This window comes from Myotis nattereri (assembly GCF_964212035.1).
Source record: "Myotis nattereri genome assembly, chromosome: 3".
In the NCBI taxonomy this organism is placed as follows: Eukaryota; Metazoa; Chordata; class Mammalia; order Chiroptera; family Vespertilionidae; genus Myotis; species Myotis nattereri.
The window spans coordinates 42873605-42886787 of record NC_138077.1 but is presented as its reverse complement, the minus strand read 5'-3'; the positions used below and the strand labels follow the sequence as shown (position 1 = coordinate 42886787).

Here is a 13183-nt window from a genome sequence, read left to right as displayed (position 1 = left end):
GTCTTAAAGGAAACGTGACAAATGAAGCTTCTTTGCCCCCAGGCGCAGCAGTAGTTGAAACCAGAACAACACCTAAGTGAAACTCCCAGGGGAGTAAGGAGAGGGCAGGACCCACCCTTCCAACAGTTACCTCAGATAACAGAAGGTGGTTCTCAGTCACCAGGGGAAGAGTTTATTTTTCATGTTTTTTGGCAAAATACGCAAAACATAAAATTTACAATTTTAATCACTTTTTGGTATACAGTTCAGTAGCTTTAAGTACATTTATACTGTTATGTAACCATCCCCACTATCCCTCTCCAGAACTTTCATCTTCCCTAATGAGACTCTGTGCCCAATAAACAAGTCCCTTACCCTCCTTCCCCCCAGGCCCTGGCAACCACCACTCTACTTTATTTCTCTATGAATCTGATTATTCTATACTAGAGGCCCGGTGCACAAAAATTTGTGCACTCGGGGGGAAGGGGGTCCCCTCAGCCTGGCCTGTGCCCTCTTGCAGTCTGGGACCCCTCGGGAGATAACAACCTGCTGGCTTAGGCCTGCTCCTGGGTGGCAGAGGGCAGGCCCAATCCCTAGGTGCAGCCCCTGGTTGGGCTCAGAGCAGGGCCAATTGGGAGTTGGGGCGCTGCCCCCTGTCATGCACAGAGCAGGGCAGATCGGGAGGTTGCGATGCCACTCCCAGTCACGCTCAGGGTAGGGCCGATTGGGGGGTTGGGGCGCTGCCCCCTGTCACACTCAAGGCAGGGTCAATGGGGAGGTTGTGGCGCCACCCCTTGTCACGCACAGAGCAGGGCCAATCCGGGGGTTGGGGCGCTGCCCCCTGTCACACACAGAACAGGGCCCATCAGGGGGTTGAGAAGCTCCCCCCCGTCACTCAGAGAGTAGGGCCGATAGGGGAGTTGGGGCACCGCCCCCTGTCACACACAGAGCAGGGTGGATCAGGGGGTTGGGGCGCCGCCCTCTATCACCCACAGAGCAGGGCCGATCAGGAGGTTGGGATGCCACCACTCTCACACTCAGGGCAGGGCCAATGGGGAGGTTATGGCTCTACCCTGTCACACACAGAGCAGGGCCCGTGGGGTGGGAGGGGGAGGCTTTGGGCCGCCTCACCCTGTCACACACAGAGCAGGGCCGATCAGGGGGTTGGGGCGCCGCACCCTGTCATATACAGAGCCGCAGGGCGATCAGAGGTTGGGGAGCTCCCCCGTATCAGACACAGAGCAGGGCTGATCAGGAGGTTGGGGCGCCATCCCCTGTCAGGAACAGAGCAGGGCAAATAGGGAGGTTGTGGCCCCACCCCCTGTCACACACAGAGCCACAGTGCGATCAGGGGGTTTGGGCGCTGGCCCTTGTCATGCTGATCCCAGTGCCGGGAGGCCTCTCGGCTCTGCTGATCCCGGTGCTGGGAGGCATATTACCCTTTTACTATATAGGATAGAGACCTGGTGCATGGGTGGGGGCTGGCTGGTTTGCCCTGAAGGGTGTTCTGGATCAGGGTGGGGGTCCCCACTGGGGTGCCTGGCCAGCCTGGGTGAGGGGATGATGGCTGTTTACAGCTGGTCACACATCATTCAGGTGGGGGTCCCCACTGGGGTGCTTGGCCAGCCTGGGTGAGGGGATGATGGCTGTTTGCAGCTGGTCACACACCCTTCAGGGTGGGGGTCCCCACTGGGGTGCCTGGCCAGCCTGGGTGAGGGGCTGAGGGCTGTTTACAGCTGGTCACACACCATTCAGGTGGGGGTCCCCACTGGGGTGCTTGGCCAGCCTGGGTGAGGGGATGATGGCTGTTTGCAGCTGGTCACACACCCTTCAGGGTGGGGGTCCCCACTGGGGTGCCTGGCCAGCCTGGGTGAGGGGCTGAGGGCTATTTGCAGCTGGTCACACACCCTTCAGGGTGGGGGTCCCCACTGGGGTGCCTGGCCAGTCTGGGTGAGGGGCTGAGGGCTGTTTTCAGGCTGGCGGGTGACGGAAGCTCCCAACCGCTCCTTTTTTTCTTTTCTTTTTTTAATTCTGGGCCAGCTTTAGCTCTGAGGCTCCAGCTCTTAGGCCTCCGCTGCTGAAAGTAGGTAATCGAAACAACGTATAACTCCAGCTCTGACTCCAGCTCTGAGATCCCAGCTCACTGAAAGCTGGTTTCTGGGGTTTTTTTTTAGCTTCTATATTTGTTAAAATGTTTCAAACTGTAGGCTCAGAGGCCGGCAAGGCAGGCGGGGAACGTTGGAATCCTCCGTCACTGAAGCAAGCAAGCCTCATGTTAGTTTCAAGCTGCCTGGCTGCCGGCCGCCATCTTGGCTGACAGTTAATTTGCATATCTCGCTGATTAGCCACTGGGAAGGGTAGCGGTCGTACGCCAATTACCATGTTTCTCTTTTATTAGATTAGATACCTTAGATAAATGGAATCATATAGTATTTGTCCTTCTGTGTCTGCATGGGAGATTTTCAAAATGTGAATGCTCAAGCCCAACCCCTGACCAACTACATCAGAACATCGGATGTGACAAGAGGCAAACATTCATAAAGTTCCTCAGTGATTCTAACAGGCAGCCTTGAAAACTACTGGGTTACAAGGCCTAGGTCAGCTTTGCTTTCAGGCCCCCCTCTCCATAGCAACACATCTCAGCACCTGCTGGCTGATGCCTAAAATGCCTTAGACGTGGGTAAAGCTAAGGGTTTTCCTTCTTCCACTGGCGATGAGGGGCTTAAAATGACTGATTGAGACATCACAGTGACGGAAACTCATCTGCCAAAGACAGTCTACCAGTCAGCAAGTGATGATTATCGGACATTGTCTCTTAGACAACTAGAAAGACGCAGAGAGTAGCAGATGATGAGTAACTGCTGCTTGGGCGGATCAGAGAGAGATACACCAGGGACTCGTGGTCACTTTGGTGCGTGCCTGTGTGTGTGGGGGGAGGGGGGGCGGGGGGAGATTAAGGTTAGCCCTGTTTACCTAGTTACCTGTGGATAAAATAGGAGTTGGGAGTAGAGGAATTTAGGACCGACACATCTGTGCACTCGTTCAGTTTATTGGAAGGTGGCCACTCAGACATATGGTTCCCATCAACTGTATTTTTGTATGATTCTTGAATCCCCCCCCTTTCTTATTTAACTGCACTGACTTCACTACAAAGGAACTTCACTTACATGGGTCCTAATTTAGGCATGACCAGCGCCTTGTTCAAGGAAGAGCTCCTTGCTTGTTTCTACAGGACTAAAAATACATAGAAAACTATCAGATAGATTAGAAAGATAGAAGTGGGTGGAGAGAGAAAGAAAGAAAGAAAGAAAGAAAGAAAGAAAGAAAGAAAGAAAGGGATGCAAACATATGTAAAATGACAGAATGACAGGGAAAATCCAGGCCAAAGTTATAATATTGAAGGGAGGGAGGTATGGGAAGGGGATTGGAAGGATTTAAATGTTTGTTTGTTTGTTTGTTTGTTTGTTTAAACCCTGAAAGCAAACATGACAAATCTTAACACTTGCTCATTCTGTGTTGGCATTTCCTATTTTACATTACTCTTTATTTTTCTTTGTGCTTTTTGGTATCTTTAAACATTGTCAACATTACATTTATATCTTATAAATAATTATACACAGAAATATGCATGTATAAAGAAATATTTTAATGCCTGAGAAGAGTGCTTACAAAGTTTTTCATGTTAACATTTTTACCATAAAATTAAATTAATAAACCTTTTCGAACATTTGAAAAGTATAAAATAGAGATACAAATTAATATTTTCCATAAAACTAATATCCAGAAATTGCTACTTTTTTATTTTTTCATGCCCAAGCTTTTTATCTATTCATTAAAAATGGCATCATTGATTTCAAGTTTTCAGATATTTTCTAATTATACAAGAATAATGCTTGCTCATTGTAAAATGCAAGGAAAAATAGAAAAGGAAAGACAAATTACTCATGGCCTTACTGCCTGGGTGCTTATGAAATCTGATTCTGGTTAGGAAGAGAAGGACATTAGTGGAAAGATTGAAAATAGAATACATCATCACTGGAAGAGGGGCTTACCAAGGTCTCTGCTTTTATCCCTCTCCTCCTCTGGTCTTTAAGTGATAGAGATAAACTCAATCACATATTACATGGCTGGGCCCTGATGCCAATTTGATCTTGGTTTAAATGTTACTTTTTTTGGAGTCTTCTTTGATGGCTTCACTCACTATGGAAATAGCCTTATTTGGACAGGGAGCTTATCATTTATCATTCCCTACCATTTTTTTTCTTTACTTGTATATTTATTTGTTTCTTGTCTCTCTTCTTCATTGTTGTATCCTCAGTGTCTGGCATTAGTACTATTTATTGCGAATGAATAAATGAATCAAAGAGCCTTTGGTGGTCCTGCCTGCCTAGGATTGTGGAAGTATCTTCCTTTAACTGCCACTGGACACGTAGCCTAAGAAAGCAAGCTGGTGAAGCACCTGTGTTTCATCCACACCTCTTCCCCACCTCTTTGGGTAGCAGCAGTTCTATGTCCCTGTGTTACTTAGAACCACTTGACACAACCAATACTATATGCCTCTTTTTGCCTGTTTACCTTGTGCCTTAAGAAGCCTGAAATATCCGTGTGACTGCCTCAGTTTCCAGTTTAATGAAATTATAGTGTCCTTTGGTGGGAACATTATTCCCTTTGGCACTAAAACTCTGAACTTTTGGGGTCCAGTGTTGTTAGGATGGACTATTGTAGTAGCCATTAGATTTTATCTTTCTTTTTTTTTTTCTTTTGGGTTAACGTTTATCATTCTTTACCACTATTCTTGTTTGACCTTGAGGAGTGGAGGGACTATGTCATCCTCTGTGAAGGGAAACCTGTGTTGTAAGGCTACATGTAAGCTCCACTCCAGCTCCACTCCCCCAAATATTGGAGATCTGTGTTCTAATCGCTGACTGCTGCTTCTGATAACAAAGGTGCCGACAAAGAGGTGGGCCAACATTGTTGCAACTCGCACTAGCTGAAGCAGCTTCAAGGAGGTTTTAAAAGCAGAACTTGCCTGACCAGAGTGGCTCAGTTGATTGAGTGTCGTCCCTTTGCACTGAAAGGTTGCTGGTTCTTTTCCCAGTCAGGGCATATACGTGGGTTGTGGGTGGGATTCCCGGTTGGAGCACGTACGCAAGGCAAGCCTTGACACCTCAGGTTGATCCCTGGCACGGAGACACCCTACAACATGCATGTCAAACTCAAAGGCTCACACAGGCCAAATGAACAAGGCATGTGGCCCGCAGGCCGCGAGTTTGACATGCTTGCCCTATAACAATAAAAATAATTTTTAAAAAAGCAAACTCTGGGGAAAGGGGGACATCTGATTCCAGAGTTGTCACAGCATAAACAAAAACCACAAGGCATACAAAGAGCCAAGAAAGTATGGTCTTACAAAGGAAAAAAATTAATCAACAGAAACTGGCCATGAGGATGACCAGATGGTGAACAGAGACTTAAGATCAACTCTCTTAAAGATGCTCAAAGACCTAATGAGCATATGTGGATAAAGTCAAGAAAACAATGTATAAACAAAATGGAAATGTTGATAAATAGAAAATATGAAAATGAACCAAAAAAGATTTTGGGAAGGTGGTAGAATAGGAAGCATCAGGAATTCATCTCTCCACCTAGACAACAATTGTACTGGCAGTTTTGTCTGATGTAACTATTTTAGAACTGTGGGGTCTATGGAAGGCTTGAAATTTTCAGAGGAAAGCTTTGATGATAAATTATTAATTCCAGTTCATTTCAGCCCTTCACTCAGCAATAGATACCTATCCCCCATCTCCCAACCCCATGACAGGCAGGCAGGCAGGCATACACACACATTCTAGGAGCAGCTGGCACACAGGTGACAGGAGCAAGGGTGAACAAAAGGACCCTGTTTTCCAAATATTGGGGATCTGTGCTCTAGCCACTAATTGCTGCTTCAGTTTGCAGAGGTACAGACACAGGGGTGGGCAGTCATTCTTGTCCCTCCATTGTTGGAAGCCCTTACCCCACCCTACCTCACCCTGGCTGAAGCAACTTTCAGGACATTTAAAAAGCTAACAACTTCTTTTTCCCTTTCATTTTTCTCTTTTTCACTTTTTGGGAGCCAGACATTTAAGGACTAGGACATTCAAAAGCAATTGCATGTACAAGGGAATTTAAAAAGTCACTGCACATGCCCAGGAAAAGGATCAGACAGGAGAGCTCTGAAAAGACATTAAGTTTATACCTTTATACCTCAGGTTGATCCCCATCACAGAAATTGCCTACAAAAATGAAAAACAAAACAGCAAACTCTATGGACGGGAGAATCTAAATTCCAGAGATATCACATTACTAGACTCAAATTTTCCTTTTTTCAAACACACACACACACACACACACACACACACACACACACAAACAAACAAAAAACAAGGCATACAAAAGCACAGGAAAGTATGGTCTATTCAAAGAAAAAAAAGTAAATTAAAAAAAAAAAAAGCACATTCCTTAGAAAGACTAGATGGCAGATCTACCAGAAAAAGATTTTAAAATAACTGTCCTAAACATGCTCAAAGAATTGAAGAAAGATATGAAGAATGTCAAGAACATTATGTAAAAACAAAATGAAAATGTCAACAAAGAGATTTTTTTAACATAAAAAAAGAAATTTTGGAACTGAAAAGTATAATAGCTGAAATGAAAAATTTACTAATGGGATTCAAAGGAGGACTACATCAGGTAGGAGAAAGAATTCATGAACTTGAAGATAAGATCATCAAAATTATCAAATCTGAGGAACAGAAAAGTGAACAGGGCATGTGGGAAACAATCAAATAGACAAACATATGCATTGTGAGGGTCCCAGGAGAAGAGAGAAAGGGGCAGAGAGAATATTTGAGGAAATAATGGCTGAAAGCTTTCCAAATGTCATGAAAGACATGAATACAAATATCCAAGCAGTCCAATGAAGACTAAGTAGGATGAACTCAAAGAGACCCACATCAAGACTCATTATAATCAACCTAATGACAGTCCAAGAGAGAAGCAGCTTATCACATACAAGAATCCACAATAAGATTAGGAGCAGATTTCTTATTAGAAACTTTAGAGGTCCAAAGACAACAGGCTAATATATATTCAAAGAGCTGAAAAAAAAACTATCAATCAATAATCCTATATTTGGCAAAACTGTCATTCAAACATAGGGAGAATCTAAAGACATTCCCAGATAAACAAAAGCTGAAGTTGTTCATTATTATTAGACCCGCCACTCCAGAAATGCTACAGGAGTTGAGTTGCATGTTGAAATGAAAGGACACTAGGCAGTAACTTGAACTATTTGAAGAAATAAAGATCTCAGTAAAAGTAAACACATGGGCCGTAACTGGTTTGGCTCAGTGGATAGAGCGTCAGCCTGCAGACTGAAAGGTTCCAGGTCAAGGGCATGTACCTTGGTTGCGGGCACATCCCCAGTAGGGGTTGTGCAGGAAGCAGCTGATGAATGTTTCTCTCTCATCCATGTTTCTAACTCTCTATCCTTTTCCCTTCCTCTCTGTAAAAAATCAATAAAATATATTAAAAAAAAAGAAAAAAGTAAACACATGGGCAATTATTAAAGCTAGTACTATTGTAACTTTGGTTTATAACTTCATTTTTTGTTTTCTACATGATTTAAGAGACTAATACATTTCTAAAAACAATTATTAATCTAAAAGATAGTATTATTATAACACTAGAGGCCCGGTGCATGAATTTGTGCATGGGTGGGGCCTTTTGACCTGCCCCAATCAGGGCATATCAGGGGGGCCAGCCTGCAGGGGGAAGGGACCACGGGAGGTTGGCTGTGGGAGCACATTTACCACCAGGGGGAAGCTTCTGCATTGAGCGTCTGCCCCCTGATGGTCAGTGTGTATCATAGCTACGGGTTGACCAGTCATTCTAGTCGTTTGGTTGTAAGGGTCGCTCGGGCTTTTATATATATAGACTAGAGGCCCGATGCATGGGATTCATGCACTGGTTGGGGGAGGGGGCATGGCCTGCAGGGATCGGCCCACTGTGGGAGTAGCTGCTCATCCCTGTCAGCTGAGTGGCTGTGGACCTGCCCTCTGAGCAGCTGCTCCTGCTGTGGGAGCGCACTGACCACCAGGGACAGCTCCTGCATTGAGCATTGCCCCCTGGTGGTCAGTGTGCGTCATAGCAATTGGTTGAACTGCCGTTGTGGTCGTTCCACCATTCAGTTGCTGGGCTTATATTATATAGGATTGGTTAGTAATTCCACATTTTGTTTTCTACACACTTTAAGAGACAAGTGCATTAAAGCCAATTAATAGTGTATAGTTTGGGATGCATAATGCATAAAGATTTAATTTTTGTGACATCAATAATTGAAAGAAGATAAGGACAGAATTGTATAGCAGCAGAACTGTTTTATGTTGTTGAGGTTAAACTGGTATAAATTTAATTATATTGATATAACTTTAGGATTTTAAGTGTAATCTCCATAGTAACCACAAAGAAAACAGTGATAGAATATATGCAAAAGGAAAATGAGAAAGAATTTAAACATTTCACTACAGCAAATCAACTCAAGGCAAAAAAAAAAAAAAAAAAAAAAAAAAAAAAAAGGAATTCTAGGAATAAGGGACCAAAAAAACCTGTAAGGCACATAGCAAATAGAAAAAATGCCAGTTCCTTTTTATCAGCAATTACTTTAAATGTCAAAGGTTTAAACTCTCCAGTCAAAATAGAGAGATTGACAGAATAGATAAAAAACATGACCCAACCAGACACTACCTACAAGAGATTAACTTTATATCCAAAGGTACAAATAGATTAAAAGTAAAAGATGAAAAAATATTCCATGCAAATTCTAACTGAAGGAGAACAGGAGTGACTCTAGTACAGTGGGGCTTTGACTTACGAGTGTCCTGACTAACGAGTTTTTCGAGATACGAGCCTTCTCTTGGCCAATTTTTTGCTTTGAGTTGCGAGCTAAAATTCGGGTTATGAGCCAGCTTCGGATACCCCACCTCTAGTTGGCGCAGCGAACGTCACAGTGAACACCACAACATCAGCCCAGCATCACGTGTCATTGTAATGGTGAAAATTGGTTTGACATATGAGTAATTTGAGTTACAAGCTCCGTCAGGGAACGAGTTAAACTCGTAAGTCAAGGCCCCACTGTAATATCAAAATAGACTTTAAATCAAGAAAGTTTACAAGCTGCAAAAAAAAAAAGTTTACAAGATGCAAAGAAGAACAGTATATATTAATAAAAGGTTCAATACAGCAATAAAATATAACAATTATAAACATTTATGCACCTAATAACAAATCCTCAAAATATATGAAGCAAAAATGAACAGAATTGAAGGGAGAAAGTTCTACAATAATAGGTGGAGACTTCAATACCCCAGTAATGGACAGAACAACCAGACAGAAGATAACTAAGGAAATAAAGTAATGAACAACACAATAAACCAACTAAATCTAACACACATAAATGGACACTCTACCCAACAACAATAAAATACACATTTTTTAAGTGCACATGGGACATTCTCCAGGATAGACCCTATTAGGTCACAAGTTAATTCTCAATAATTTTAAAAGAAATATATCATACAAGTGTCTTCAACTAAATGGGATGAAGTTAGAAATCAATAACAGAAAGAAAGCTGGAAATTCACAAATGTGTGGAAATAATACCACACCACCAATAGGTCGATGTATTAGTCAGCTTAGGCTACCATAACAAAATGCCACAGACTGAGTGGTTTAAGCAGCAGATATTTATTTCTTTAGTTCTGGAGTCTGGGAAGTCCACAATCCAGAGGCTAGCCAATTTAGTTCCTGGTGAAGACCTACTTCTTGACTTGCAAGCAACCAACCACCTTCTTGCTTATTCCTCACATGGCAGAGAGAGTTCAGGTTCCTCTTTCTCTTTTTATAGCATTAATCCCATCATGGAGCCCCTCCCTCATGACCTCATCTAAACTTAATTGCCTCCCAAAGGCCCCATCTCCATCTATTATCACATTGGGGGGCGGGGGGGGGGGGAGACGCCAGGTTATGGCTTCAACATATGAATATGGGGGGTGACACATTCAATCCATAACATTCTGCTCCTGGATCCCCTGAAAATCATAAATATATACAAAATATATCTATTCCATCCCAAAATCTCAACCAATTGCAGCATCAACTCTAAAATCTAGTTTCATCTCAATATCTAAATCACAGGGGTAGGGGGCGGTGTTGGGGGAGAGATTAACTGGGGAACTTATATGCATGTATACATAGCCCATGGACACAGACAATAGTGTGGTGTAGGCTGGGGAGGGGTGGGTGCAGGGTGGAGGGGGTCAATGGGAAAACAACAGCAACAACACACACACACAAAAAAACACAAAGGGGACATCTGTAATACTTTCAACAATAAAGATAATTTTTTTAAATAAAATAAATAAATATCTAAATCAGGTATGGGTGAAACACAAAGTATGATTCATCCTGAGGCCAAACTCTCCAGCTGTGAACCTATGGAAACAGAAAAGTTATGCGCTTTAAAATACAGTCATGGGACAGACATAAGTAAATATTCCTATTCTGAAGGGAGAAATTGGAAGAAAGGGGTGATGGTCCCAAAGCAAGTTCAAAACTTAGCAAGACAAATATCATTAGATCTTAAGGATAGAGAATAATTCTCTTTGGTTTAATGCTCTGCTCTCTGGCCCATTGGGGTGGTGATCCTGCCTTCACAACCCACTGGGGTGAAATTTTACAGTTTATATTTTTTTTGAAATTTGTTGACAATAATTTAATATACAAATAAATAAATAATTAATTGGGATGTTTAATTTCTATTCATTAAAAAACTTTATAATTTTCCTGGCTCAGTGGTTGAACATTAACCTATGAACCAGGAGGTGACAGTTCAATTTCTGGTCAGAGCATGTGCCTGGATTGTGGGCTTGATCCCCAGTAGGGGACATGCAGGAGGCAGCCAATCAATGATTCTCATCATTGATGTTTCTATCTCTCCCTCCCTTTCCCTTCCTCTCTGAGATAAAAAAAAAATATTTTTAAACTTTATCATTTTTAAATATAATTAAGTTTTCACTTTTTTTCTTTATGATTCCTGTCTCAGTATCATTCATATAAATACTTGCACAACTTCAGCATTATAGGAATTTAGCAAGGAATGTTAATAATAGCAACAATATAATTAATAATCACTACCATTTATTGAATATTTAATATGTGTCTCTACATACATTATTCTATTTAATCATCACAACAAACCTTTGAAGTAATTATTGTTCCCATTCTACAGATCAGGAAACCGAGGCTCGAGAAGACAAAGTAACTTGCCCAACATCATGAGACTTGCAATGTTGGAGCTGAGATTCAGTCATTGTGCCGTGCACAAACTCTGAACTTTGTAAACAGATAAATAGACCTGGGACCTCTTCCTGGCTCTGCTGTGCTAGCTGCTAGGTGTCTTACCTTGTGGTACTCTTCACCCCTCTGAACCTTGATGTCATCTGTAAATTTTGCTTAACAATAACTCCCTCATAGAGTTGTTGAGGGATTTAAATTAAAAAAAAAAAAAATCCAACATGCCTGGCACTAGAGACAGTCATAGAAGAGAGTCACCTCTCTTCTTTGCTGGAGTGACTTAACTCTTTCCCTCCCCACTCTCTGTTGAGGGGTGAGGTGGAGGGCAGAAGAGAAAGGGTAAACCAGTGCCTGCAATGAGGTGCAGAGCTGGCAATTCTAGGCCTCGCCCATCTAAGTGAGGACAGAGCGAGGTGAAGCGCCATGTCTCTCAAAGAGACCCACCCTGGGAGGAACTCAGGTGCTTCCAACACGGGAGGTGAGGCCTGCTTTTCCAGGTGTGGGAGGCTGGGGTGGGGCTGATCAGGAAGATCTCCACTGCTCAGAAGCGGCCACTCTTGCTTGTGAGGAGAGCCCTGTGAGGTCGCTGCTCATCTGCCAGCTCTCGCCCTGTTGGCCCCGACACATACACAGAGACCATGGGTACCCTCGTGGGACACCTGTTGCCAGGGTTATGCTTCCTCTTCATCGCACTCTACTACTCCGTGCTGGTGTCCTTGGCCCTGCTACGGGGACAGAGGTTTCTCCAGCTCCCTCTGCCCCCGAAGGAGAAGCGAGGACACAGGTGGAAGCAGCTCCCTGTGCTAGGAGTGGGGAAGGTCGTCATCAGCCTGACTGGCATCTTGGCCGAGTTCTTCTACCCTCCAGGAGCCAATCGGATGAAGATGGTAAACTGGGAGGACCCTCGGCGGCCGTTCGTGTTCTCGAACAACTGGCATCATATCACCATGTACGGATTCTTCATGCTCAGCGGTGTGGTGGACATTGTGAGCCAGGCGTGCCAGGCACGGCAGAGTATAAAGCTGGAGCGAGCGGCCGAGGCCCTGGCCTTCTGCGTCCTGGCACTGCTGATGATGGCACACATTGAGAACAAGAGCATCCTGGAGATCCGTGTGCACATCCTGTTCATTGTGCCCACCTTACTGGTCAGCCTGGTGCTCGCCATCGAGGTCTGGGTCCCGGACCAGCCCCAACTCTGGGTGCTCAAGACCTGGTTGGGGCTGGTGTTGAGCACCTGGATGCTGCAGCTCTGCCTGGTGATGTACATCCCTCCCTCCGGGCAGCCTTGGCGATCAGAAAACCATGAGGACCTCGCTTTCCTCGCCATCTTCTTCTGCTGGCACCTGGGCTTAGGGGCCGCCATACTGGCCACGGTCTATGGCATCTGCAGCCTCTGGCATCATCACTGCTCCTCCTGGACAGAGGCCTCAGGTGCCAAATACCAGCCATGCCCCACAGGCTACAGCAGTGATGAGCTGGAGAAACTCAGGGTAGGGGCTGAGCAGCAAGATGGCGGTGTCTAGGATTAGAACATTTGTGCGGGCCTTTTGTAATGAAAATGTTGGAGATGCCCATTGTGTGTATAGCATGGAAATGCCCTGGGGGTCTACAATGTGGCTTTCCATCACAGGAATCATTTCCTTGTTCCTAAATAAACCTTCCAGCTCCTAGGAGTGCTTCACTGTCCTCTCCAGGTCTGCCTCTTCCCTGTCTCACTATTCAGGATGGTTCCTGGCCATGGACTTACATGAAGTGAGAACAAGGAGCAGTACTTTTCTCTGACAGCTTTTGGGATCCAAGAGGAGAAAAT

The 13183-nt window shown here is 44.3% G+C and overlaps 1 protein-coding gene across 1 annotated transcript; it reads left to right on the top strand.

Moving 5' to 3' along the window:
* Positions 1 to 12011: 12011 nt before the first annotated feature.
* LOC308517422 (transmembrane epididymal protein 1A-like) lies at positions 12012 to 12896 on the top strand (the record flags this gene model as incomplete). The annotated part of the gene is made up of 1 exon (XM_081088570.1): positions 12012 to 12896. One exon carries the CDS (start codon positions 12012 to 12014, stop codon positions 12894 to 12896), a length of 885 nt encoding a protein of 294 aa, XP_080944696.1.
* Positions 12897 to 13183: the final 287 nt, after the last annotated feature.